Source organism: Pygocentrus nattereri, chromosome 11 (genome assembly GCF_015220715.1).
Source record: "Pygocentrus nattereri isolate fPygNat1 chromosome 11, fPygNat1.pri, whole genome shotgun sequence".
NCBI lineage: Eukaryota > Metazoa > Chordata > Actinopteri > Characiformes > Serrasalmidae > Pygocentrus > Pygocentrus nattereri.
In genome coordinates this window covers 19,890,781-19,917,521 of record NC_051221.1, presented here as the reverse complement: position 1 = coordinate 19,917,521, position 26,741 = coordinate 19,890,781, and the positions used below count along the sequence as shown (strand labels likewise).

At 41.4% G+C, this 26,741-nt stretch overlaps 1 protein-coding gene across 10 annotated transcripts in view; it reads right to left on the bottom strand.

Moving 5' to 3' along the window:
• brsk2a (BR serine/threonine kinase 2a) overlaps positions 1-26,173 on the bottom strand; it is a 258,655-nt gene extending 232,482 nt beyond the window's left edge. For 5 of the 10 annotated variants that reach the window (XM_037542512.1, XM_037542515.1, XM_037542517.1 and 2 more), the window contains exon 1: positions 25,765-26,173. In XM_037542512.1, coding sequence (XP_037398409.1) covers positions 25,765-25,858 — 94 coding nt within the window. In that variant the 5' untranslated portion in view covers positions 25,859-26,173. The remainder of the gene's footprint in view (positions 1-25,764) is intronic. The other 5 variants (XM_037542518.1, XM_037542519.1, XM_037542520.1 and 2 more) reach the window with 3 other exon arrangements.
• Between the last annotated feature and the right edge of the window lie 568 nt (positions 26,174-26,741).

Here is a 26,741-nt window from a genome sequence, read left to right as displayed (position 1 = left end):
TATCTCTCTCTCTCTCTCGCTCTCTCATTATCTCTCTCTCGCTCGCTCTCTCATTATCTCTCGCTCTCTCATTATCTCTCGCTCTCTCATTATCTCTCTCGCTCTCTCTCGCTCTCTCTCTCTCGCTCTCTCATTATCTCTCTCTCTCTCGCTCTCTCATTATCTCTCTCTCTCTCACTCTCGCTCTCTCATTATCTCTCTCTCTCTCATTATCTCTCTCTCTCTCATTATCTCTCTCTCTCATTATCTCTCTCTCGCTCTCTCATTATCTCTCTCTCTCTCGCTCTCTCATTATCTCTCTCTCTCTCTCGCTCTCTCATTATCTCTCTCTCTCTCTCTCGCTCTCTCATTATCTCTCTCTCTCTCTCGCTCTCTCATTATCTCGCTCTCTCTCTCTCTCTCATTATCTCTCTCTCTCATTATCTCTCTCTCGCTCTCTCATTATCTCTCTCGCTCTCGCTCTCTCATTATCTCTCTCGCTCTCGCTCTCTCATTATCTCTCTCGCTCTCTCATTATCTCTCGCTCTCTCTCTCTCATTATCTCTCGCTCTCTCATTATCTCTCATTATCTCTCTCTCTCTCGCTCTCTTATTATCTCTCTCATTATCTCTCTCGCTCTCTCTCTCCTCTCTCTCATTATCTCTCTCTCTCTCTCATTATCTCTCGCTCTCTCTCATTATCTCTCGCTCTCTCGCTCTCTCATTATCTCTCTCTCTCATTATCTCTCGCTCTCTCATTATCTCTCGCTCTCTCATTATCTCTCGCTCTCTCATTATCTCTCATTATCTCTCTCTCTCTCTCGCTCTCTTATTATCTCTCTCATTATCTCTCTCGCTCTCTCTCTTCTCTCTCTCATTATCTCTCTCTCTCTCTCTCATTATCTCTCTCTCTCATTATCTCTCTCTCTCATTATCTCTCGCTCTCTCATTATTTCTCGCTCTCGCTCTCTCATTATCTCTCGCTCTCTCATTATCTCTCGCTCTCTCATTATCTCTCGCTCTCTCATTATCTCTCGCTCTCTCACACTCTCTCATTCCCTTTCATTCTCTCTCTCTGTCTCCTCTCTCATTATCTCTCTCTCTCTCGCTCTCTCATTATCTCTCGCTCTCGCTCTCTCATTATCTCTCGCTCTCTCTCTCTCATTATCTCTCGCTCTCTCATTATCTCTCATTATCTCTCGCTCTCTCGCTCTCTTATTATCTCTCTCATTATCTCTCTCGCTCTCTCTCTCCTCTCTCTCATTATCTCTCTCTCTCTCTCTCTCATTATCTCTCTCTCTCATCTCTCTCTCTCATTATCTCTCGCTCTCTCATTATCTCTCTCTCTCATCTCTCTCTCTCATTATCTCTCTCTCTCTCATTATCTCTCGCTCTCTCATTATCTCTCGCTCTCTCTCTCATTTTCTCTCGCTCTCTCATTATCTCTCGCTCTCTCTCATTATCTCTCGCTCTCTCATTATCTCTCGCTCTCTCATTATCTCTCGCTCTCTCTCTCTCATTATCTCTCGCTCTCTCATTATCTCTCATTATCTCTCTCTCTCTCGCTCTCTTATTATCTCTCTCATTATCTCTCTCGCTCTCTCTCTCCTCTCTCTCATTATCTCTCTCTCTCTCTCATTATCTCTCTCTCTCTCTCATTATCTCTCGCTCTCTCTCATTATCTCTCGCTCTCTCGCTCTCTCATTATCTCTCTCTCTCATTATCTCTCTCTCTCATTATCTCTCTCTCTCATTATCTCTCGCTCTCTCATTATCTCTCGCTCTCTCATTATCTCTCGCTCTCTCATTATCTCTCGCTCTCTCATTATCTCTCATTATCTCTCTCTCGCTCTCTTATTATCTCTCTCATTATCTCTCTCGCTCTCTCTCTTCTCTCTCTCATTATCTCTCTCTCTCATTATCTCTCTCTCTCATTATCTCTCGCTCTCTCATTATTTCTCGCTCTCGCTCTCTCATTATCTCTCGCTCTCTCATTATCTCTCGCTCTCTCATTATCTCTCGCTCTCTCATTATCTCTCGCTCTCTCATTATCTCTCGCTCTCTCATTATCTCTCGCTCTCTCATTATCTCTCGCTCTCTCATTATCTCTCGCTCTCTCACACTCTCTCATTCCCTTTCATTCTCTCTCTCTGTCTCCTCTCTCATTATCTCTCTCTCTCTCGCTCTCTCATTATCTCTCTCGCTCTCTCATTATCTCTCGCTCTCTCTCTCTCATTATCTCTCGCTCTCTCTCTCTCATTATCTCTCGCTCTCTCATTATCTCTCATTATCTCTCTCTCTCTCGCTCTCTTATTATCTCTCTCATTATCTCTCTCGCTCTCTCTCTCCTCTCTCTCATTATCTCTCTCTCTCTCTCATTATCTCTCTCTCTCATTATCTCTCTCTCTCATTATCTCTCGCTCTCTCATTATTTCTCGCTCTCTCATTATTTCTCGCTCTCTCTCTCATTATCTCTCGCTCTCTCATTATCTCTCGCTCTCTCATTATCTCTCGCTCTCTCACACTCTCTCATTCCCTTTCATTCTCTCTCTCTCTCTCCTCTTCTATCTGTCCCTCTCTCTCTCATTCTCTTTCATTCTCTCTCTGTCTCCTCTTCTATCTGTCCCTCTCTCTCTCATTCTCTTTCATTCTCTCTCTGTCTCCTCTTCTCTCTGTCCCTCTCTCTCTCTCATTCTCTTTCATTCTCTCTGTCTCCTCTTGTCTCTGTCACTCTCTCTCTCTCATTTTCTTTCATTCTCTCTCTGTCTCCTCTTCTCTCTCTCTCCATTCAGTAAGCTTTATTGCCATGACCATATAAATTCTCCATATATATGACCATATATATCTTTTCTCTCTCTCTCTCATTCTCTCTCTGTCTCCGACTGTCTCCTCTTCTCTCTGTCTCCGACTGTCTCCTCTTCTCTCTGTCTCCGACTGTCTCCTCTTCTCTCTCTCTCCGACTGTCTCCTCTTCTCTCTCTCTCCGACTGTCTCCTCTTCTCTCTCTCTCCGACTGTCTCCTCTTCTCTCTCTCTCCGACTGTCTCCTCTTCTCTCTCTCTCCGACTGTCTCCTCTTCTCTCTCTCTCTCTCTCTCTCTCTCCCCTGTCCCTCTCTCTCACTCTCCCCTGTCCCTCTCTCTCATTCTCTCATTCTGTCTCTCTTTCATTCTCTCTCCCTCTCTCTCTCTCTGACTGTCTCCTTTTCTCTCTGTTCTTCTCTCTCTCTCAGCTCTGTGGGATTTGTGGTGCTGAAGGCTGGAGCTACCTCTGGAGCAAACATAAACATTTAAACAAGGCCCTGAGAGGAAAGACAGAGAGCGTGAAAGAGAGGACAAGCCACAATGAAGTTAGAAAGTAAGTAGGCAGCCTGTGTTTCTGTTCTCTTTCTCCCTCACTCTCTCCTTCTCTCCCTCTCCCACTGCCTGATTCAGAGAAAGTGAGTGATCAGAGGGGCTGCTAGATGAAAGGCAGGGTGGAAATATGCAGTTTAGCTCTCAGCAGCCTATCTGTGCAGCCAGACAAAGCCTGGAGCTGTGCTGGCACACATAATGGCCTCAGCGCTGGTCTGAGTTCAGCCCTACCAGCCTGCACGGCCACAGCACCACCATAGCAACACATTAACACAGGAAAAGTCACAGTCACACACTAGGAGAGAGTCTGTTATAATCACAGAAAAATTGAGAAAAGCTACCATGTTCAAATATATTAGAAGAGACCCATTTATTCCAAATACAATAAGAGAGGCGCAGCTATACTCAAGTACAGGACTCGGCTGCCCTGGGTGAGGAGAGACCCGGCTGGATTCAGTGAAGAGAGACCCAGCTGGATTCATTGAAGAGAGACTAAGCTGCATTCAATTAAGACAGGCAGATATATTAAAATACACTGGGATAAGCAGGAGCTTTGTTCGTATACAGCCGGCAGTAAGTCCGATTGGTTTCCAGTTAGGGTTGGACTCCGCCAGGGCTGTCCATTGTCACTGATTCATAACTTTTATGGACAGAAGTTCTCAGAACAGCCAAGCGGCAGAGGGTGTCCGGTATGGTGGCCTCAGGATTTCACGTCTGCTTTTTGCAGATGATGTGGTCCTGTTCGCATCATCAGGCCAGGACCTCCAGTTTTCTCTGGACCAGTTTGCAGCAGAGTGTGAAGCGGCTGGGAAGAAAATCAGCACCTCTAAATCTAAGACCATGGTCCTCAGTCGGAAAAGGATGGAATTCTCTGTTCAGAATGGGAGTGAATCCTTGCCCCAAGTCGAGGAGTTTAAATATCTCGGGATTTTGTTCATGAGTGAAGGAAGGATGGAGTGAGAGGTTGACAGATGGATTGGTGCAGCGTCTGCAGTAATGCGGACCCTATACTGGTCTGTCATGGTGAAGAGAGAGCTGAGCCAGAAGGCAAAGTTGTCAATTTACTAGTCAATCTACGTTCCGACTCTCACTTATGGTCACAAGCTTTGGGTAGTGACCGAAAGAACGAGATCGTGTAAACAAGCGGCCGAAATGAACTTTCTCCGCAGGGTCGCCGGGCTCTCCCTTAGAGATGGGGTGAAAAGCTCGGCGATTCAGAAGAGGCTCAGAGTAGAGCCACTGCTCCCCCATGTTGAGAGAAGTCAGTTGAGGTGGTTCAGGCATCTGGTAAGGATGAACGAAGCCCCTAGGGAGGCGTTCCAGACATGTCCGATGGGGAGGAGACCCCGGGAAAGACCCAGGACACATTAGAGAGATTATGTCTCTTGACTGTCTTGGGAACGCCTCGGTATCCCTCCGGAATAGCTGAAGGAGGTAGCGGAAGAGAGGGAGGCCTGGGCCTCTTTGCTTAGGCTACTGCCCCCATTGGATGGATGGATGGATGGATGGATGGATGGATGGATGGATGGATGGATGGATGGATGGATGGATGGATGGATGGATGGATGGATGGATGGATGGATGGATGGATGGATGGATGGATGGATGGATGGATGGATGGGATAAACTTGGTTATGGTCAAATACATTAGGAGAGAAATACCTGGGCTCAAAATACTATATTCACTATATTCATCTATATTCAATTAGCAGAGGCCTAACTACATGAGGATAAACCTGTTAAAACACATTATGAAACATGGGGAAGTATATAAGGAGATACTTCTTACATACTTGAATCTACAGGTTTAACTCAGAAAAATCTGAAAAAAATTTAGATTTGTCGAGGAAAAATGTGTTCAGAACAAGCAGAGCCCACAGAATCTCCGTACTACCCTTGGTTATAATGGCTGGAACACTAAACCTCTTTTTAATTATGCATGCAGTGGGTCAATGTTCTGAAGGTACTGATGATGCACACCATATGCGTGGGTACAATGATAGCAAAATCATATCATTATATGGTCCACGCCTACACCATAAGCAGAAACAATTAGCAATTAACATGCACTGAGAGAGATTCAGTGATATACTGAACCATATTTATATGAATATTAAGGCGCTACTTGTGGGAGAAGATGACATTGGCATATAAAACTGTGTACTAAATCACCTCTGCCTGCTCTCCTAAATCTTAGGCTCACATAATGTTTCTACAGCCCTTTGGACCAGTAGCCCAATAGTAACAGATTAAATACCTGAAAGAAAGGCATTGGTTTGTGTTCCATCAGCACTGAAGTGTTACTGTATTTTTCTGAAGCCATGATAGGATCACACAGACATGCACGTTCTCATGGCAGTCTCCATAGAAACGAGAGGCTAGGTAGGTAGTACATACCTCAAGCTTTCTGCACATGGCACTTTCATTCTATTTAAAGCTAAATGCACATTCTTGACTGAAGATCAAAGAAGTGTGCAAGTCTGACTGGACAGATACCTGTGCAGCACAACCATTTCATAAATTGATAATGTATGATAGCATAACAAGTATACATTAATACTATATATATATATATATATATATATATATATATATATATATATATATATATATATATATATATTAATGTGTGTGTGTATATATATATATATATATATATATATATATATATATATATATATATATATATATATATATATATATATATATATATATATATATACACACACACACACACACACACACACACACACACACACACACACACACACACACACACACATATATATTGCACCAACTATTTTAAGCCATAGTGTGATTACGATTATTAATCGCTCCATTTAAATCTTCAAAACACCCCATGATTAGTTAACATGCAAGAACATTCACAGAACATTTGACAGGCCTGTGTCTGATTGGTCAGTGCAGAAGTCTTGAATGGCTTTGATGAGTGGTGCTGTTTACAAGCGCCAATGCTCAGCTCTGTTGCTGTGGGCACGCTACAAAATGAAATGCATTAATCACAGGCTTTCACACTTAACTTCTGCAGAGGCCAACATCACCACTTCGATTAAACTACAATTAATTGTGCAGCCATGTGTTTGTGTGTGTGTGTGTGTAATGTTGTGATTTCACTCTAGGCTCCTACACATACAGGTTCTGGTGTGGTGCACAGATTCTCCTTAAAAACACACCCCGTGGCTGTTTTCCTGATTCATTTCACTGCAGTGCCATTAAACCCTGTTCATCACACATGCACATGTACAAAGCACACAGATAAACACACAAACACACTCTCACCACAAGCAAACACACCCACACACCACAGAGGTTTTCCTCTCCCTGGTGTGATAGATAACATTTACCAGCAAGAGGGACAACATTTCTATGGTTCTATTGTTTGTGGCTCTCATAAAACATAGATGCTAACTAAGGGGAAAATATGAATATTAACAACTAAGCATTGACGTATGGCAAATCTGAATATGCAGTAGGGCTGCAAAGGGACTGATGTGTGGTTAATCATTAACCAAGCCTAAAATTAAGGACGTAAACCATCAAAACACCAGTTATAAATGGATAGTTAAGGTTCTGAAATTTGATTGGCTGACTGTCATTCAAAGACACTGTAAAATATGCAAAATATGCGCAGTTATGAGCACACGCATCAAAGGAATTGTGTATTAATACAGTACGGCTGCAAAATAAACTATACTTTTATTGTTACTGCAATGTGAAATTCTGAGAAACATGTTGTAAAGAGCTGTAATGATTAGAACGGATCATATTAGAAGACTAGAAGACTGTTGGAATAAAGTATTAGGAGCCTAAGGAGACCTTACATGCACTGAGGCTTGAGCCCTACTAGCCTGTAAAAATGCATCAACCAATCTTACTCGTAGTATTGTCTATTAAATGTGTGAAACAGAAAAGCTACTATTACAACAAACCAGCATCACCATAAGGTTTTTAAAGGAATTAAAAGGCACCTATATAAAAAAAAATTAGTGAGGTCAGGTACTGATGTTGGAGGATTAGTTCTGGATCTCAAACTACAAACCAGCTCATCCCAAAGAAATCAGATGGAGTTCCATCAGTCCAGAGAACACAACAATACACTGGGGGCTTTATATCCCTCTAGCTGACATCTGGCATTTTGCATGGTGATGAGAGGCTCATAAGCGGCTGCTCCAGAGCATCCCTATGCTACTGGCAACACTTTTCTATGGAGATTATGGACTGGATACTTTTGGTACATAGTATATGATTATTTCAACATTTGCCTTTAAAATATGGGCATCACAAGGCTATAAAATGTAAATGAGCCCTCTAAGTCTTCACAAACATGTAGAGAGAACATGTAGCAATATATTCTGACTATATCACAAAGCCCTAGCATACAGCATGAAATTATGCTTAGAAAAAGTGGTTGAAAAAGTAACTTGCCGACCTTTTAATTCCTCGACTACTGACCAAGATCCTTAGAGCAGCTTGATCCAATTGGTCAGTGGGGTCCAATCCCAGGTGCTGTAGTTCTTAGGGAGGAATGACTAGACGAAGCTCTAAAGCCTGCTCAGCTCTTTCTGCTAGCCTTCAGCGAGAAGAAGCTGCAGATGGGTCATAGAGGCCAAGCACAAGCATTAACCTTCAGCTTCAACACTGAGCAGGAGGGGGGGAGAGAGTGAGAGAGAGAGAGAGAGAGAGAGAGAGAGAGAGAGAGAGAGAGAGAGAGAGAGAGAGAGAGAGAGACAGACAGACAGACACAGAGAGAGTGAGAGAGAGAGAGAGAGAGAGAGAGAGAGAGAGAGAGAGAGAGAGAGAGAGAGAGAGAGAGAGACAGAGAGAGAGAGAGAGAGAGAGACAGAGAGAGAGAGAGAGAGAGAGAGAGAGAGAGAGAGAGAGAGACAGAGAGAGAGAGAGAGAGAGAGAGACAGAGAGAGAGAGAGACAGAGAGACAGAGAGACAGAGAGACAGAGAGACAGAGAGAGAGAGAGAGAGAGAGAGAGAGAGAGAGAGAGAGAGAGAGAGAGAGAGAGAGAGAGAGAGAGAGAGAGTGAGTGAGTGAGTGAGTGAGAGAGAGAGAGAGAGAGAGAGAGAGACAGAGAGAGAGAGTGTGAGTGAGTGAGTGAGTGAGTGAGTGAGTGAGTGAGTGAGTGAGTGAGTGAGTGAGTGAGTGAGTGAGTGAGTGAGTGAGAGAGAGAGAGAGAGAGAGAGAGAGAGAGAGAGAGAGAGAGAGAGAGAGAGAGAGAGAAGATTCCAATTTTAATGAGCAGAAAATTTGATTGTTTGTCAAACAGTATTGACTCATTCATGCTAGGTTTCCAGAGGCATCTTAGCACAAACATGGCTCTTAATTGGCAGCATAAGCATTACACAGCATTAATACTCTCCACTAGTTAAGACAATCTTCACATTAACTGGGCCCAGTTGTCAATTGTAAATTATGTCTCAAGTTCTCATACGACAATGTTCTTAAATAAAAGCGAGCCACTTATAAATAAACTTACAATTCTACTTCAAAGGGACACTCCAGCCAAAAAGGAAAATGTAACCACTGCTACATCCACTGTAAGCAATCTTCCTCATCTCTTACAGTGCTGCTACAGTGATCTCTAATGCAAGATGTCTTGGGTTTAAAGAATGCTAATGATGTATCTTGAAGGTAGAAGCAAATTTTGAAAGACTACAACTGCTTTGGAGTGGAAACTGGCAGGTCGTTTGACATTTTTTGCTTGCTGGTTCATTTGTCAACTGAATTATTTCCTCAACATAGAAAAAACAACCAACTGAAAGGTTACTGACCACTACAGATATATTTATTAGCTGCTGAGCCAGCGGCTGTGTGATGTAATTGTGTAATGCATGCTGATTACTGTAGTGAGATATGACAGAAAATTATGAACACTGTTAAAGAATACAGGCAGAGAGATGCAACTCTGTGCTACAGAATAACATAGCACAAAAAAAAGAACATAAATACTAAATTAAATACTAGTTTTAGGCCAGAATGCCCTTTTAAAACAAATAAATAAATCTGGACAGTATTCTATTCGAGAGAGGTGCAATGGATGGAGAGAGGCAGAGAGGGAGAAGGAAGCTGTCCTCATTAATCCAAACCTCTGCTTACACTTTCTCACTTAAACTCTCGAAGGACTACAGCACTTACTGAGGCCTCTCTGGCATTATTCTACCTAGAGGAGTGGAGATAATGTGTAACATATAAACTAAAGCACTGGAATAGAAAAGGTTATCTATGCTCTGCGACTGAGAATAGTTTTTAGAATACTTCCATTACTATTCAGTCAAAGAGCTGATACAGACAAAAGCATATCTACTGTTTTTTGGGCAATGTGAACACTTCCCCACAGCAGCTCCATATCACACACTTCTTCAGTACACATACACTGCCCAGCACATCACAGTTAGCAAAGTAATTCTTGACCATTTACCAAATAACTGTGACAATAAATAATAGCAAAACTTTATTCTGATGGTCTGCTTTGTAGATGTTCACCTTGTCTTTAACTTAAGTATTGATGGTTTGGCAAGTGAAAACATTAGGAACACTTAATTGATTACTATTGTTTTTTTATATATTTTGGCCTGTGTTGCAACTTGTGATGTAAACAACACGAGGGAGGTAAGTGACTTTATATTTGAATGTATTTCACACATAATATGTATTTCAATTCTGCTGCACATTGAAAGTTGCTCTACCTTCTACTATTTATTATGATAATGAAAGAGTATTATACAAATGATCTGTGTCTCAAGTAAATAACTGAAGTCATTTTAGTCAAGTCAGTTACGTTTATTTATCTTGTTCCACTGGCAAATAGATTTGTGTTTCAAGCATTATATTTCCACAAAATATCTATACAATTCAACTTAACTAAACCTTGCCTAACCCTAAACATTCAACCTTAACCCCAAACTTAAACCTAATTATAACAGCATCCTATCACTGCTGATAATCAAATGACTTTCACCAGACAGCTTGCTAACATACTGTGCATTAACAGATTTATTTGACAAAAATCATGTCTAAAACTAGTCTAAAAAGAATTTCCAACATAGTAATTCGATCTTGGCATGTCCTATTCTATTCTAGACTTAATACATGTCCAGAAAACCAGCCTCTATAGTGTATAATGTGATGAAAACAACTGTGTGAAAACAAAGATGTGTGAAATGTTAATGCCGGACAGCCATGAGGTTGGCACTGCGGACGTGCACACTCCGGGGAACCATTTGGGTCAAGGTGATAATCGAGCAGCACACAGCCATTGGAGAGAGGGCCAGTGGATTCACTCCCTCAGCCCAAGGCCATAAATCTCTGTGGTCCTTGGAGGAAACTAATGAATGGGTGGAGACACAGGTGGAGGCTCTCCATCTCCTCCAGCTATAGATCAGCTCTCAGACAGTACTCTTCTGACCATTGGGAGAAAGCAGAAATCTATTTCTCACAGAAAGACCTACAGTGCATCATCTCTGATTTTTCATTTTACAAAGCAAACAGAGAATTCGGCTTCCATATTACTCCTAACTTGCCTGGGAGGAAAAGAAAACATCTACTGCCTGAACTCAAAACAAAGAAGTGAAATCCCTAAGTATACTGCTGCTTGGCAAATCTGTCAGCATTAAGAATTAAGAACTAATGTTTGGTTGCTTACGGCCCATGTATTAAATGTGGCTGTGTAGAAAAATAACCTCGAGCCCGTTTGCGAAACCGACATCTGTAATATGGTGAGTGAACTTAGCCTCGGCTGGAAAATGAAGCATAAAGCAGGTACAGCACTTTGTGTGTCCTGGGCAGTGATACTTACTCAGCCTCTATGCAGAGACCAGCAAGTCGGAGCCAGAGGCCACAACCCAACCCACAGAGTGCATTTAACAGGCCACAGAGCACGCAGCTGAAAGCAGCTGGAGGTCTTCCCTTGATCTTTAAACAGCCAAGAGATGCTTGGTTTTGGACTCAGAGCGAAGAAGGTCTTGGCTCCAACTCAGAAGGTTCAGAGCATGGATAATGAACATCGTTTGCAGTTTTTAACATCAACACAAGAGTACTGGTTCAATCATGAATGGCATTCACTACCATTCTCTTTATTTTATTCAATAATAACTTATACACGGTAGACTGAAATATTATAAGGAGACCAGAATGTATTTTGGATTTTTTTATTCAATATTTCAAGTATTTCATAATATGTATATTAACACATATAAAATAATAGATTCATTATCTATAATCTATGTATCTATTATTCATCTATTTACAGTAATGTCTCATCAATTTATCTTTTATTCACTATTTCAAGTATATAATTTGTATTTGTATAGTTGCTTCCTTCGATGAAACATGACAAAAAATCTACTTGAACAGTGATATCAGTAATCAAATACTTTTTGAACTGCAGTGTACGTAATAGTAGAACAGTGGGAAGTCCAGTCATTTGTGTGAATGTGAATAAAAAGTGAGGTCAGACTGTGGCATAATAGCACAGTGGATAATTTCGTAACTGTGTCCCAGCAGGAGTATTCATTCCACATATTTCTGTGTGATCTCGGGAAACAACATCTGATGTCTGAGCCAGGTGGACACTGGACTTAATTAAAAGGTCCAGCCTGATTTATTCTGTCTATCTGAGTAAGGCTGGAGTCTTCAGCTCATCTTTCCAAGACTCATGGTGCGAGCTCTCAGCAGGAGATCTGTACAAGCAGCGTCAATCACGAGAGCTTCAAGAGAGCAGGCAATTTACCAGGCTTTCTAGGCCACGAGTGATTAAACTCCATTTTTCTCTGGGTTAGATTATCTGGTAAGTCAGGTCTGTGTTCTGTGTCCAGTCACTCCTGTGCGTTTCAGCAGAACATAGGGAAAAAGGAAGCGTGAACCTAAAGCTCACCTCTAGAAAGAACATGATGAAAGCAGTGTGAGCTGATGCCCTCATTAGTGTGGTTATAATACAAGGGGCAGTGTTCTAAAGAGACACAGCAGCCAGCAGACATGAAAAAAGGCATTTTACAAATCATAAAAGACTCAATGGCCACCAACACTCATAGAACTTTAAAGGGAGAGAGGCGATGTAGAATAAAAATACATTTAATTGGTGTGCATGATCCCAATTTTTTTACTTTTATACAAAGTCAGAACTAAAGCCAGCCAATACTGATACACAGAAACAAGTACAAACTTTCAAACATAATATTTTCTACAATTTTTTGCCACACAGGTATAATGAGTCACAGATTTTCAGTCTTGATTCAGGTCCAGATGCAATTTTTGATATTTTATTTTAAAAGTCTTACATAAGTATCTTATAATATTATTCTACATTTCCGAAACAGTTCTCAAACATAATGTTTTCAGGGCTGAGCCAGCCTTCTAACAAAGTAAACCCTAAATATTCATTAGTGATTTGAGAAAAAGCTGTCATTAGGATATGGGTGGATGAATAGCTTAAGCCCATCCCCTTTCCCCACCCACTTTGACAGTATCAATGATCAATGTTTTGAAAAAGAAGGAAAAAAAAACAGCATAAGAGATACTTGGACGAGACAGGGGGGAATATCACCAAAGTACTTTTTCAATCATTACCCCCATTAAATAAGTATGTTTAAACAAGTATGCTAAACATCTTAGTTTCAAAATGTACAATTCCATGTCCAGCTAATGGCCTGTTCAAGTTTGAAGAAACCTAATCTCCAGAGGTCTGCAACAGTGGCTAACATTTCAAACTGCGTTTAAAGTGTGCTTAGCATACTGATATACTGACAAATAGCACTGACAGAGCCTTAACATTTACCAGACAGTTCAGTTCATAAGCTAAAGAAAATCCTCTTACAAATGTTTAGTATATCCTCACAACTAAGAAAGACTGTTCTATCGAGCATGAAATAAGCTCTTCTGCGGTGCCTTGACTTACTCTAATACCCCAGAAACAGACTTTCACTCGGTTGTTAGTAAAAAAAAAAAAAAAAAGGCCATATAAGATGCTTTAATGCACATTATCTTTCATCATAAATACATTTAATTAGTAATTCACAGGGCATGTACTTCCAGCTCAAAATGTTTGTATTTTTTTGCTAATACATCTGTTCATTATTAATAATAATGAAATCGCTGTATGTATATTCTATGTCTATGCAAAAACAGTAGAAGGCAGTCTCAACAATGTAATGCAGTATTGGCCATATTTGGCCTTGAGGAAAGTGGGTGGAGGGAGAGAGAGAGAGGGAGAGAGCGCAGAGCTAATTGAATGGTTGATATTGTGAAGGAGAAGTCCGCTTGCTCAGCTGGGTAAATCCCATTAGGAGCCACTGAGATCTAATCACCGTGCATGAAATTATTAAAAACCTGAGTGAATCGCTCCATTCCAGCCAGTTAAGGGTGACACCCACTATTACCAGTAGTCTGAGGCGAGACCCTTCATGGCCACACGCGCATGCAGACATCAAAGGCCAGAATGGCTGAAGAAGCACAAATTTAAAACCACAAAACCAAGCATACATGGTAAGTTACATGCACATAACACAAGAAGGTGCCTGGAGGTTGCCATAGAAACGCAAGACACACATTAGAGATGGATAATGATCATCAACAAATGGGTTTGGTGTTCTTTTTTAAATTCTGTCAGCACTTAGCAACGTGCTAGCCTCCCTAGTCTATCATTAGGTGCATCTCATGCATAAGCAGATATTTTATACGCTAAAATTCGTGCAAAATGTGTATGATGTTTTTGAAGAAAGCAGAATGTATGCACCTTCAAGAAAATGTAGCATCACTTTTTTTCCACAGACTAAAGACTAAAATTGTTGGAAGGCTACTGCTATGTTATGGAAACTGCCTTTGAGCTTCATCTATTCCTTAGAATGGAAATTGTCTTTGAGCTTGAACAGATTTGCTCATCTGTGTGAGCCAGAGGAAGAGAGAGACACCAGTGGCTGTGCTAGCATGACTCAAATGATAATGGAGTTAGTGACCCTGAGACCTGCTGCTGTGATGTCCTCACACCAACTCCCTCCATCTCTCCCTCCTTCTGTCTGCATAACATCATCTCCACTGACCTCATCTCTTTTCCAATCATGACCCAAAAGCTATGACCTCTTTCCAAAGTTCAGAAAATAGCAGCTAACAAAGCAATAATCCACACACTGCAGCCCTCTACCTCCATGTCCCCCCAAACAGAGTCAAGAGGAGTTATTTTTGGATAAAAGCAAAAAGAGGTCAACCTTGTTAGATTTCCCTCGCCTCCTGGTTGTGTAGCATTCTGGTGCTGTGCTGTACGAGTCTCTGCATAGGCAAGTCTTGCTTTCTATTTCTTTCCACAATCAATCAGTGGTTAGTCTAACTGAATAAAAGACTACTGAGTGCACAGCTACTGCTGTCGCTCAAAAGAGTCTATATAATTTACTTTCTTGATTAATTGGATTTTAATTCTATTACTCTTATACCTGATGGTCTCGTTTATATGCATTTCTGCTTTACAAAGTTTTTATTAGGGATGCACAATATGGACATAAAATGTGATGTTTAATAAAGATGTTGAGATGACAATATGAGAGTGGATATTAAAAGGTGTTACTAAAATACTGGGCCTCTAACTGGACATACAAGCACAAATATTTTTGTTTTTGTTTTTCCTGTGTAAACAGAAATACAGAAATGTAACTAACATCTCCAAGCAAAAAAAATAAAAATTACAAAAGCACCATTCATTGTTGTGCAAAATAATGAAATACTAATAGCTATTTTCATCAGAACCGCAAGCACAATTTTATGCACTGTACTGCTCTTACAAAGCATTAAAGGAAATTTAATTGCTATTGGAGGGCAATCTGTAGCCTGAAAAACAAGAGCAAGTTTCATGAGCTGCACCAGACTATGAACAGTCCAAAGTCCATGAACAAGGAATAAAAAATCCTTATGCAGATTTGTTGAGAAAGTAGTCATTACTGTTTCATGCATTTTATCAAGTAGTCTATGCATTGTAGACTTAACACTAAGAATGAGAATCATCACATTTAAAGCATTTTTATGGGCAAGGTTTAGGATAGTTCAGTATAGTTCAGGACAGAGTATTTTTTGTGCAGTTTGTATCATCATAGCTCCTAACACAACCCTTATCACAATAACTCATATTAACAATAAAGATAAAAATTGTGCAGCTTTAGTATTTAATATATTTTTAGAGACAAAGCACCTTATGGACCTGCAACCCACTCACTCACTCATAAGTGCTTTGCATCAGCGGAGCAGATATGAAGAACTTTGCATCTCCTCTGCACTAAAGCTGTAAAAAGAGACAGTGTTAATGGTATGAATTTAGGAAGTTGTTGGTTGATGGATAGGGGAACAATGATGTGCGAAAGACATGGTGGATCTAGACGGCTAGTTTATCAGAGATACAGCAGTTCTGTAAATATACTACTGCTCCCTCTTTGCAGTGGAAATAAGTAGGGTTGTCTGGTAATAACTGTAATGTATGTATAATGATCATATGGCTTTTGCAATATTGCTATTGAAGAAGGCTACAATATACAAATGAGCCCTCCTAATCAATCACAGTTCCAGGTAAATAGTTCTGTGGGTATTCTAATCAACTTCAGTATTTGTGTAATGGATATTCTTCTTGTAATGAAACTTCTGTCCAAAATAATGCAGGCCATTCATCAATGTATATTTACCGTATTGTCATGAAGTGCAAAATACAGAGCAATATAATTGCAAGATTAGCATTTTGTTCATATTGTGCAGAAAGAGAGGTGAAGTTTGTGCCCGGTTCAATTCTGAAGTACCCAACCTAAGTGATGGCTGCACTGTTGGTTTATTTATTTATAAACCACACCTTCAACTGATTGATGGTGCTTTGAGGAGTGAATGGAAAACTGCAAGAAAGAATGATAAGGAAATCAAAGATCCTGGGCTGAAGTTCTGGGTGGCTTCTGCTTTGAACAACAAGACCCAACTTTCCCCTCTACCATAAAAACAAAGAGATGGGCTGGAAGAGAGGAGTTCAGGATTCAGATTATTCAGTGTATAAAGCATCAAATCACAAAGCTAAAAAAAAAAAAAAAAAAGTTAGATTTTTTTTTTTTAGCACGTGAGCAAATGAGCAGTGAATAAGTCAAAATTTCAGAAACTGACCCTGTGTGGGTTCAGAGGCTTGGTCCCCCAGGAGAAACCCTGATTTTAACATAGAAACGAAGCACTCTGCTGGACTTAAATAAAAGAAAAAGGGTAATTGCTGGAAAATGATTCAGTTCATCTATTGCGTACCATACCAAGGTCAAAAGGTCAATGTGCACAGAATCTGGCAGACACCGGTGTTTGCCCTCTCCTCAAGAATTATCATAAACAGAGGTGATTCTATAAAACCTCACCTATAATTTGTGTTCTATCTGCTAATAGGCCTTTACTGACTATTTACGGCATGTAGTGCTTGGACCCCAGTGATTGCCACTTGTGGCATAATTTGTAGATAGCAGTTTAGTTCTCAATGGACAGTTCACATAAAATCAATATTTTCTACATCCTATTCAAACAAAAACAAAGTGGTAGCTGTGGTAGACCACAAACAAATCATATACCCTTATTATTATACTGGTGAAAGATATTATATATGTGAAAACAAAAATATCTTCAACCTTTTTCACGGGTCATGCATCAAATTCAAAATCAATTATAGGTGTATAAAATTGACCATGATTCACTGCTAGGGAAGGTGATTCTTCTTCAGAATTCTCCTTGTTGACAGCAGAGATCAAAGTTAAAAACACTTTCAAATCTACCTGATTCATTTTTTTACAAAAAGTTTTAATATCAATCAATGATATGCTTTTAAGTGGTGAGTGATAGCAGAGGGGCACCTAATAGGTCAAAAAGATTTTAACTAGGGCCAATGTCCCTGTGGCCCCACCTCTGGAGTTTATTTCTTTCTTTCTCAAAAATGTCAGCTTTTATTCATAACTGGTATGCATGATGAGAAATGGAGTAAATCAGAAACTGTACTAGTGTGAGTTTGGAGTCAAATTACCAAAAAAATGTTTTACATTGTCAGCTTGCCAGGGAGGCTCAGGGCACAGTAAACACAATAGCATCTTTTATATCAATTCTTAGGAATGAATCAAACTCACAGATATTATGTGTAATGAGTCTGGACATCTTTCAGTGCTGTTCTCATGGCTGGTCTCTCAGTGCTGAGAGATGATGCTGCTCTAAATGTTCACAGTGCATTAGCCAGTTCAGTAGCCCTAGTGTGGAGAGCATCCCCCATGACACAAAAATGTCATATCAGGCCATATACAACACACTACACCATATCTCATCTCCAAGAACTGTAGTCAACGCACTCTTGTTGTCCAGCAGTTGCAACTACATATCTCTAAAATCTCTGATGATGCAGTAACCCTCTTCTACCCACAGGTTCAGCTTCTGCTGAATATCTTGGCACAGAAGCTTTTCCCACAAAAGTATTTATTTATGAGAAATATGTATTTATTCATGAGATTGGTATGCACAACAAAACAGAGCCAATCAGGACACAGATAACTCCCAAGTACATGTTGTGACAACAGCACAAAAAAAAAAGAAAAGAAAATGAGGTATGAGAGAGAGAGAGTTGCCTGTGAGGATAAAACTTGCCTGACCTCCAAAATCCCTCCACACACTGTATCAGGGACGCACTCTCACCCACACTCTCTCACCCCACCTTTAGCAAACTCACCACAGGGAAGGTCAGCAGGTGTGTCTCCCTCCCTCTCTCACACAAACACATACAGGACACAGCCCACACAAGCTGCCACAATGTGTATTTTCCTCTTTCTCCTCCACATCTCAGAATTCAGGGAACATTAAATGCTTACTATGGAGAAGACTAAGGATGCATCGATACCAATATGAAGTATCAGCCCAAAACAATACTCATTTACTCAAATAAGGTGTATTTTTATTATTTCATAAAATAAGCTGTAGAAGTCATATTGTCCTACCATGTACATTTCAGAGCACAGTGTGGTTAGCTGTTTCTCAGCATGTTTGCTCAGTACTCAGTGTGCAGTGTTATTTTGAATGAGCAGTATTATTTACTGTGCATAGACAGAGCTGTCTGCAGAGGCTGCATTTCACGCAGCATAGACAAAGCATTTTCATGTGAGAAGTGTGTAAATTGTAGTCTTTTAGTCATACGCTGTGGTCTATTTACAAACTTGCTTGAATCACCAAAGATTTCTAAAATCACAGTGCATGTCTGACTTTAGAAGCACAACAAGAAGTAGCTTGTTAAAAGGAAACAAAATTAAGAAACTAATAATTACTAATATAATTATCATTTTTTAAAGCCATGTACAGGATGTTTAAGGAAATTTAAATCATTCAAATTGGTTGACCACCATAATAAATGGTGACTGTCGATCATCCAGGCATTCCTTATTTTTATTATAAAGTGTGTCATATAGAGACACCACCATATCATACATAATTTTGAATTTTGTGTATAGTTACAATGCTAAGAAAAAGTTTATGTTGCCAACAATAAATTAAATTTAACAGTCATAACCATGATGCAAATTGGTGGCAACTACTTTATAGTCACTGTCACCCATGTTCACATGCATAGAAGGAGTTTGTGTTTTGTTTTGGTGTGTCTATAGTATGTGTATGTTTCAAACTTGACGTTTAAACTGCCATATGGCATAAAGCCTATGGCGTAACAATTTCCTAATAGAACTGGGTAGTAACTGACCTCTTTCCACTGACTAGTTTTCCCTGCTCTAATACTAAGAGGATGCAGTCAAATCAGCCGACATTAGCATCATCCAAAATTCAACCATGGTGGTTAATTTAGTCAGGGTCATCACACAGTTTTGGTGAGGTTAAGCAAAAAAAGTGAATGTTGAAGAGAATGAGATTTGTACCCAAGCACTGCATGGTACAAACCAAACCCATTCAGCAATATCAACATCAACAACATGCGCACGCTCAGGTGTAGAGGACAACTAGCAATGTACTGCACAGAGTCGACAGGCAGCAGTGCCGGGAAAGGAGTTAGCAAACACAAAACGTGCAATTGTGTTCAAAATCGAGAGAAAATTGACCGTGGCAGCCCCATCATACCACAACAATTCCTCCAGTTCTTTCACTGTCAGGAAAAAAAAGAGGCCAGCAACATGAGCTTCTGACATGGTGCATTACACCCTAAACAGAATCCAACAGGACCTGTCTAAACTCTCACCTTCCAAACACTGGGGAGATACTGCCATTTCACACCAATCTATGACCAGCTTCACTGTTATAAAGGGACAAACCATAAAACTAACCTAAAAACAATGTTAGAAGTAGAACTCCAACAAACCACAACAAATCCGTTACCCTGCTTCCCGTAGCAAAATTTGCCACCATTAACATGCATTTAATGAGCATCATTCCACAACAGAAGCAGTAGTCAGCAGTTGTATACCTACATTTTTTGCAGAATAGCTTTATGTCAATGCATTTACTATGCATACACATCCATATTCACATTCACCAAAGTTTCTGGTGCCACTGAGGATGATGACTGGTCTGTAACTTCTTTTTCTTCCCTACATCTATCTGCACTGACAGAGAAAGCGGAACCTTTAAAGGATAAATAAGCAAAACAGAATCATCCCATCCTTCATTGCTGTACACAAAACACCCCACCCCCAACCACAATCCCCACTAATCACTAATCTCTAAAGTAAGACATAGAGCTCAGGCATGACACAGCAACAGATTCCTGTACACTGCTTCAGCACAGCACTGCACTCACCCAGCGCCTCCCCCACTGCTCCAGTCAGATCTTGTGGTCACTGTGCAGCAGAGCTTGAAATGTTTTTCCAAACCCAGCAGGGCCCAACTATTCAAGTCTAGTTGGGTTCAAATATTATTCCCCAAATATAATGTCCAGTTTGAGTTGGGTATAAATATACGGGTTTCGCAGGGTTCGGTCACGTGTACCGTTAGTACTGAGGTCCACAAGGCCAGTGCAAACATGTGGGACTACATTAACATTCAGACAGAATTTTGTCTTTGGCCATAGTCAGGTTCAGCAACTGTTGTTGGGCAACAGTCGGATATAGAAAACTGCAACCAGGTTCTGAAAGAATATTGTCAGGCTGCAGATGGGTTCAGAGAGAATTTTGGAAGGACTGCTAAAGTTGGGCCGCTGTCGAATTTGGAGAGAATTTTGTTGGGCTGCAGCCGGATTCAAAGGGGAATTCTGTCAGGCCACACTCTGGTTTGGAGAAAATTTTGTCAGACAGCAAATCAGGGTCTGATGGAATTTTGTGAGGCTGCAGACGGGTTTAGGGAAAATTTTGCAATGACGAGCAAAGTTGGGCAGCAGGCGGATTTTGAGATAATTTTGTTGGGCTGCAGGATTTATAGAGATTTTTTGTTCTAAACAAAACTGTCGGACCAGTTTGGCCAAAATTTTGTCAGGATGCAGACAAGTTCAGACAAAACTTTTTCAGACTGCAGGTTTATATTCAAAACTTGCTGCTGTGGGATGAGTCAAGACAGGCTTGAGCACTGAATGTTCTCAGGCCACATTCAAATTTGGTTCAAAATTTCAAGGCCGATTAAAGCTCAGCTGTGTATTTGTCCATTTAGGCCCTCAGCTTCAGACTGCCTGCAGCATGCAGCAGAGAGGAGGCCATCCATCCAGTCACAGCTAAAACTGGCCATTGCCCTCACACACACACAAACTAAGTCTACAGCACACACCACTTAGGATTCATTCTAGGCATCAAAGTCAGCATTTCATGTCAGATCGGCTCCACCCCAGAGCCTAAGTGGAGGAGCTGAGCCCAGACCGAGATCCGTCCCTCCTCTAAAACTAGCATGGCACAGCAGGTTAGCAAGCTCATGCTAGCACAGGGTCACTCTGTCTAACTAGCCAGGATTGCATATGTTATTATTAAATCACAGCCTTCTCAAGCAGTGACACCAGGATCAGCTCATGTCACCTGATAATGAATGAGAGGAATATGAATGATCTTTTTGTATATGTCCTTGCAAATGACTATCAAATATGAAAATAATAAGTAGACCATCTTCCCCTTAAATGAACTGCGCAACCAAAAACGGACTTGCTTGGGCATCGTATTCCGGATCAGCTAACAGGAGCCATTCTAACTGCTGGAGTGCACAGATTTCTTCCACTGCTCATTTATCATCATCCAATCCAAAATGAAATGGTATAGATCTCCACTGCCACAACAGCTGTAAGAGTTTTTATTGATTTGACTCACTGATAGGCAGTTATTACTCAAAGTCAAATTAAAGGCAGTCTGGCATGTAGACAAGCAACTGGAATCCAGAACACAGCTTTTCAGTTTTCACAATCTGATGAACACAGTCTGAAGAACTTCTTTTGACGTAACTCAAATCAAACATCTCAGAATACAAAAAACAAACAAAACATAAAAACACAAACACAGCATAATCTCATTAAATCAAGACTTGCAGTAGATAATCTGTTGCCCAAAAAACATTGATGGTGGGAAGCTTTGAACTACACAGCTACATTGCACAGTCTGTAATCTGCTCACGTAATCAACAAACATGAGTGATCCACAAAATATTTTTACTTCTTGACCACTTGAATAGCACCCACTGAGAAGACATCTACAGTTTTTTTCTTAAAGTAATCCCACGTAGTAAATGGAGAACACATATGCTACACACAGTTACACTGCTGATCCTTAAAACTCGCTGTAACACACCAAATTGATCCTATAAAACACTTTCTGTTTAGGCTTCTAATTTGACCCTAAATTCTGGACATCAAGGACAAGAACATATTTTCCTGGTATTTGGCATCCACTGGTTTATTGATTCAAAATATTTATGCACTGTTTATTGACTGTGCAAAGTTTGGGAGTCAAATTGCTGGACCTTGCATTATGGTAGCAGAAAACCTCAAACACTGTGGCTATCACCTACAAGTGATAACATATGCTCTGGATATGTTATACAATCCATGAAAGCTAATATTTTACAAACCTTAAACCCAGGAGTGCTCAACTGGACGTGAACACATAAACTGCTTCTGATTTTCCCAAGCACTGTCAACACAAGCTGTGGGTTTTTGCATTCCTTCTTTCTTCTATTAAAACTGTACTTCATCAACCACTAGAATGACCTAACCAGGTAAAGTTGACGTGTAGGACAGAGATAAGCTTGCCATTCAGAGAGGCACACTGGGTTAATTGCTCTTAAGGAAGCCTCCTGGACTCTACACAAAGCTGCACAAAGCTCTACACAGCACCACAACTACTGTATCAGCAACCTTGAAATGATGACAGTGCTTCTCCAACTCCAACCAAAGCAACTGTCAACTAAGCAGGACTCTTGAACTCTGTCATTCACAATATGACAAATTAAAGCTGACCAACATTTTCACATTTTGCATCATCTGAAATGATTATCTAGCAACAGGAGACAGAAAGTTCCGCAGACCCAGAAAGTGCCAGGTTTCATGCAGGTGATACTTCTTTTTTCTTTCCAAAAGCTAACATAGCATCCAAATATTTCAATTTCTCTCTAGTATTGTCTAGTGTATCTCTCTCAAGTCTCAATTCCAGTCATCTCGGGATCCATATAAGCTTGGAGGATAGTGTAAATTAACAAATAGTGTCTGTAAAATTATTGTGATAAACGATATAACCGTGCCTCACAGCAAGGAGGGCCTGGGTTCGATTCCCTGGCTGGGTGATCAGGGTCCTCTCTGTGTGCATGTTCTCCCCGTGTCTGCGTGGGTTTCCTCCGGGTTCTCCAGTTTCCTCCCACAGTCCAAACACATGTAGTCAGGTCAATTGGACATGGTAAATTGCCCCTAGGTGTGAGTGTGTGAGTGACTGTCTGTCTGCCCTGCGATGGACTGGCGACCTGTCCAGGGTGTATCCTGCCTTCCGCCTGAAGACTGCTGGGATAGGCTCCAGCACCCCCCCGCAACCCTGACGGAGAAGCGGCTTAGAAAATGGATGGATGGATGGATGGATGGATGGATGGATATAACCGTGATCCAAAATTTGGTTGCAAAGTTCCACATGTGACCATTACAGAGACTTAAACTATATCCTGTGATTTCCTGATGATATAATTAGTAAACCACATACCATCCATCTAGGCTAGATTCTAACATTACTTCATAATTTATAACAGGCCAGTTTGGCAATATTTTGGTTTCCAACCAAATGAACCAAGTGAACCACATGGAACAGAGTTATATGCCTCAGTACAAAGAGCAGATTGTTAGCAAGGGTGGTAATACTACCATTTTGGAAGCATATGTGAGAATAAACCATCCAGCTCAAAAGAAGGGGGTCCGTCAAATCAAACGACTGGCAAAATCACAACCCTTCCTCCGTACAAACTCGCCCATTTCAGCAGATCTCATGTTTCAGAATTTATGTTAAAATTGCATGTCCCCCAGCATTAATTGCCAGATGAAAATCAGTTATAATCTTACCAAATGTGTGTATATTTAACTGATTGGTGATGTCCTGTTTGTATAGCCTATAATTAAAGTGCAATCTGTTGTACTGTATACATTTTTACCTAATCATAGATTAGACTGTACAAGGTTATGGTTAAATAAAAAAAGAGGCAAAAAATGAAGAAGAAGAATTTGCGTAATATATGCACTTCTTTAAATGATCATAATATTCGATAACATCAATGATCAGCCCAAGGCTAGTTTCATGTGGAAGTGTGGTTACAGTATAATTTCGCCTTGGAATGACTTATTACTGGCATTCACAATAAGCACACATGGTCATGCCGGCTCCTGGTCCATGTGAGAGAAAGCGTGCAGTAGGGACTTTAGCAGGGAAGATTACAGACGTGGCCAGTGTGTGGGATTCTAATCACATAATGATGGTGGCACTGCACAGGACTGGCAGATCAGCCCAGGCCTTCCGCTCTGCTCTATAAATAACAGCTCTACAGTAGAGACCCAGAGCCAGTCAACAAAACCAGAACCCACAGCAGAGCACTTGCACTTAAATATCAGCCACCGCAAGCTAAACATACTGTTCTTTAATGTGCCGTTGCTGTTTCGAGCCCCCTAGGGGATCGCCTGTGATCCAAAAAGCAACGTTCACGGCACCTGACGTTTGTCATGGGTGAACGACAGCCTTGCGCTAAACGTATGGATGAGTGTTTACACTTCAATAGTTGTGAAAGTCAGAGAGGAGAGCACTACAGAAGTGTCAGTCACCTTGAGAGCAGACAAGTGCCAAACATATCATAGGTTGAAGAACTCTGGGTTCCTCTGACTCGAACCTGATGGAAGTGAGCATTGCATGGTTCCCCAAGTCACCACACCTGATTCAACCCGATCACTGATGAAAGAGGTATAGTGAATCTCTGCTGGAGAGCCTTAGTTTAAAACAAACAGCCTTTGTGTTTATTCAAGACTGAAGAACGCTGTTCACACATTCAGCACCCCACCCCCAAAAAAAACCCAGCATAATAAAAGCCAAGACCTATTTTGCAAAGTGAGTAATGAGTACTTGCACTAAAGGAGGTTAAGCCCACTCCTGGGCATCTCCAGGAAAGGCTCTGCAGACAGTAGAGTGTGCCCCTCGCACAGCAGCTCGGCCAGCCGGCCTGGCCATGCTAACGCCTACAGCAAGCACTTGGGAGGACAGATGGAGTGAGTGTCTGCAAACAGCACCACGTCTTCTCCCTTTGCAGGGGCCCCGGACAAAAGCTTACAGGGTTGCATCACCTTCTGCCCTCACAGCTTGCTGCTTGGTCTCCGTCCATCAATGCAGCACACTGGCTGACACAGTCTAATTTCAGCCCATATGAAAGTGCATGTGGTGTCTAATTGTGGTTGCCATGCTAGATCATCCCCAATCTCACAATCAGCATCCAGTCTGCCTTGCTGCAGTCACTTATTCGGGCACAGCAGGATGCAGCTAATACCCTCACATGGCAACAAGGGTATGGGGAAGAAGCAGAGTCGTTTTCTATGGATCTAACGAGCAGGTAGGGACTGCTTTTGAACAAACCATGAAGTGACCCTTATTCCAAAAGAAAGCAAAGGAATCAGCATGTATAATAAAGACAAAGTTTCAATACACCACAGTCAAGCCTTGCCTGCCTGGGCCAGGCTGTCCGAAACGCAGCAACACACACCCAAGTTTAAGGATGAAAGAGACACAAGGAACATCTTTAGACTCTCTAGATGGAGGACAACAGCCAGATAAACACAGTCTAATTTCAGCCCATATGAAAGTGCATGCGCTGTCTAATTGTGGTTGCCATGCTAGATCATCCCCAGCGGACGGACACTCGTGGCCATCCACCTGCCGGGCACATTTGGCCCCGGTCAAGTATACGTGGTGGAAACAGCAAGTCATTGGTGGCAACTAGAAGGCTGTAAAAGAAGGAAAGGTGGGACAAACCTGTCTGCCCTTTCCCGAGGGTCTTCTCCAAACGGTACGGTCCCACGTAACTGGCGTGCAGGGCAGCGCTGTTTTCCTTCCCACACGAGGACATCGTGACGGTTGGCCGTCGGCAACGAAAGCGGCGTTAGTAGCAGAGCAACGCAATCCTCTTAAACGGTGAGGACGGCTTTGGTCTATTCCACAATCCCCTCTGCCTTTGCTTCCTTTGGGTCGCTTTTCTCACTCTCTCCTTCTTTATTCTCTCTCGCTGTCTCCTGAACGGAGAGCCAAAAAAGCGCAAAGCAAGTCCGTGTCTGTGCCTCCTCTCTCCTCTGGAGCAGGTGAGCGGAGTGTTTATGGTCGGAGGAGCATCGTGGAGCGAGGAGCAGCGCGGCTTCCCTCAAGCCCGAGTGGAGCAGCCTGCCGCTGTCGGCGTGGGGCGTTTTGGGCTTTTTTTCCCCACCCGTATTCACACAAGCCCCGCCCGCTGAGCTGCGATTGGCGAATAGTTCACGCTCACACGCAGGCAGCCGTAGTAACCGGTTATTTTTATTCAGTTTCATCGACTTAAAAAACAATTTTGACAGATTTCAAATGCTGTTTTTTCAGACGCTGGTAGTGTTACTCATAACTAAAAACTGAATAATATAATTATTGCTCAGTTCCACTTTAAACACTCATTAAGTTTCTGATTTCTTTTCTCGACAGTATTTATGCTGCTCTACTGTTGCCCTAACATCTCACCTTTACGCTTCAGAAGTTTTATTTTAGGCCAAAAGGTTTCTGTAAAGAAAATGATACAACCTTTTTTGATGCTTTTTTACTCCTGCTCACGTTGCTTTACTCCTACTCAAGCTATCTTTGCTCATACATGAGTTATTATAGTACGTGAGAGCATCTTTATTTGAGCATGGGTTCAGTCTACTCCACCCACCTCTGACTCCCAGCCAATCGCAGCACAGCAAGGGGCGGTGTTTGTCTGAATACAGGCGGGA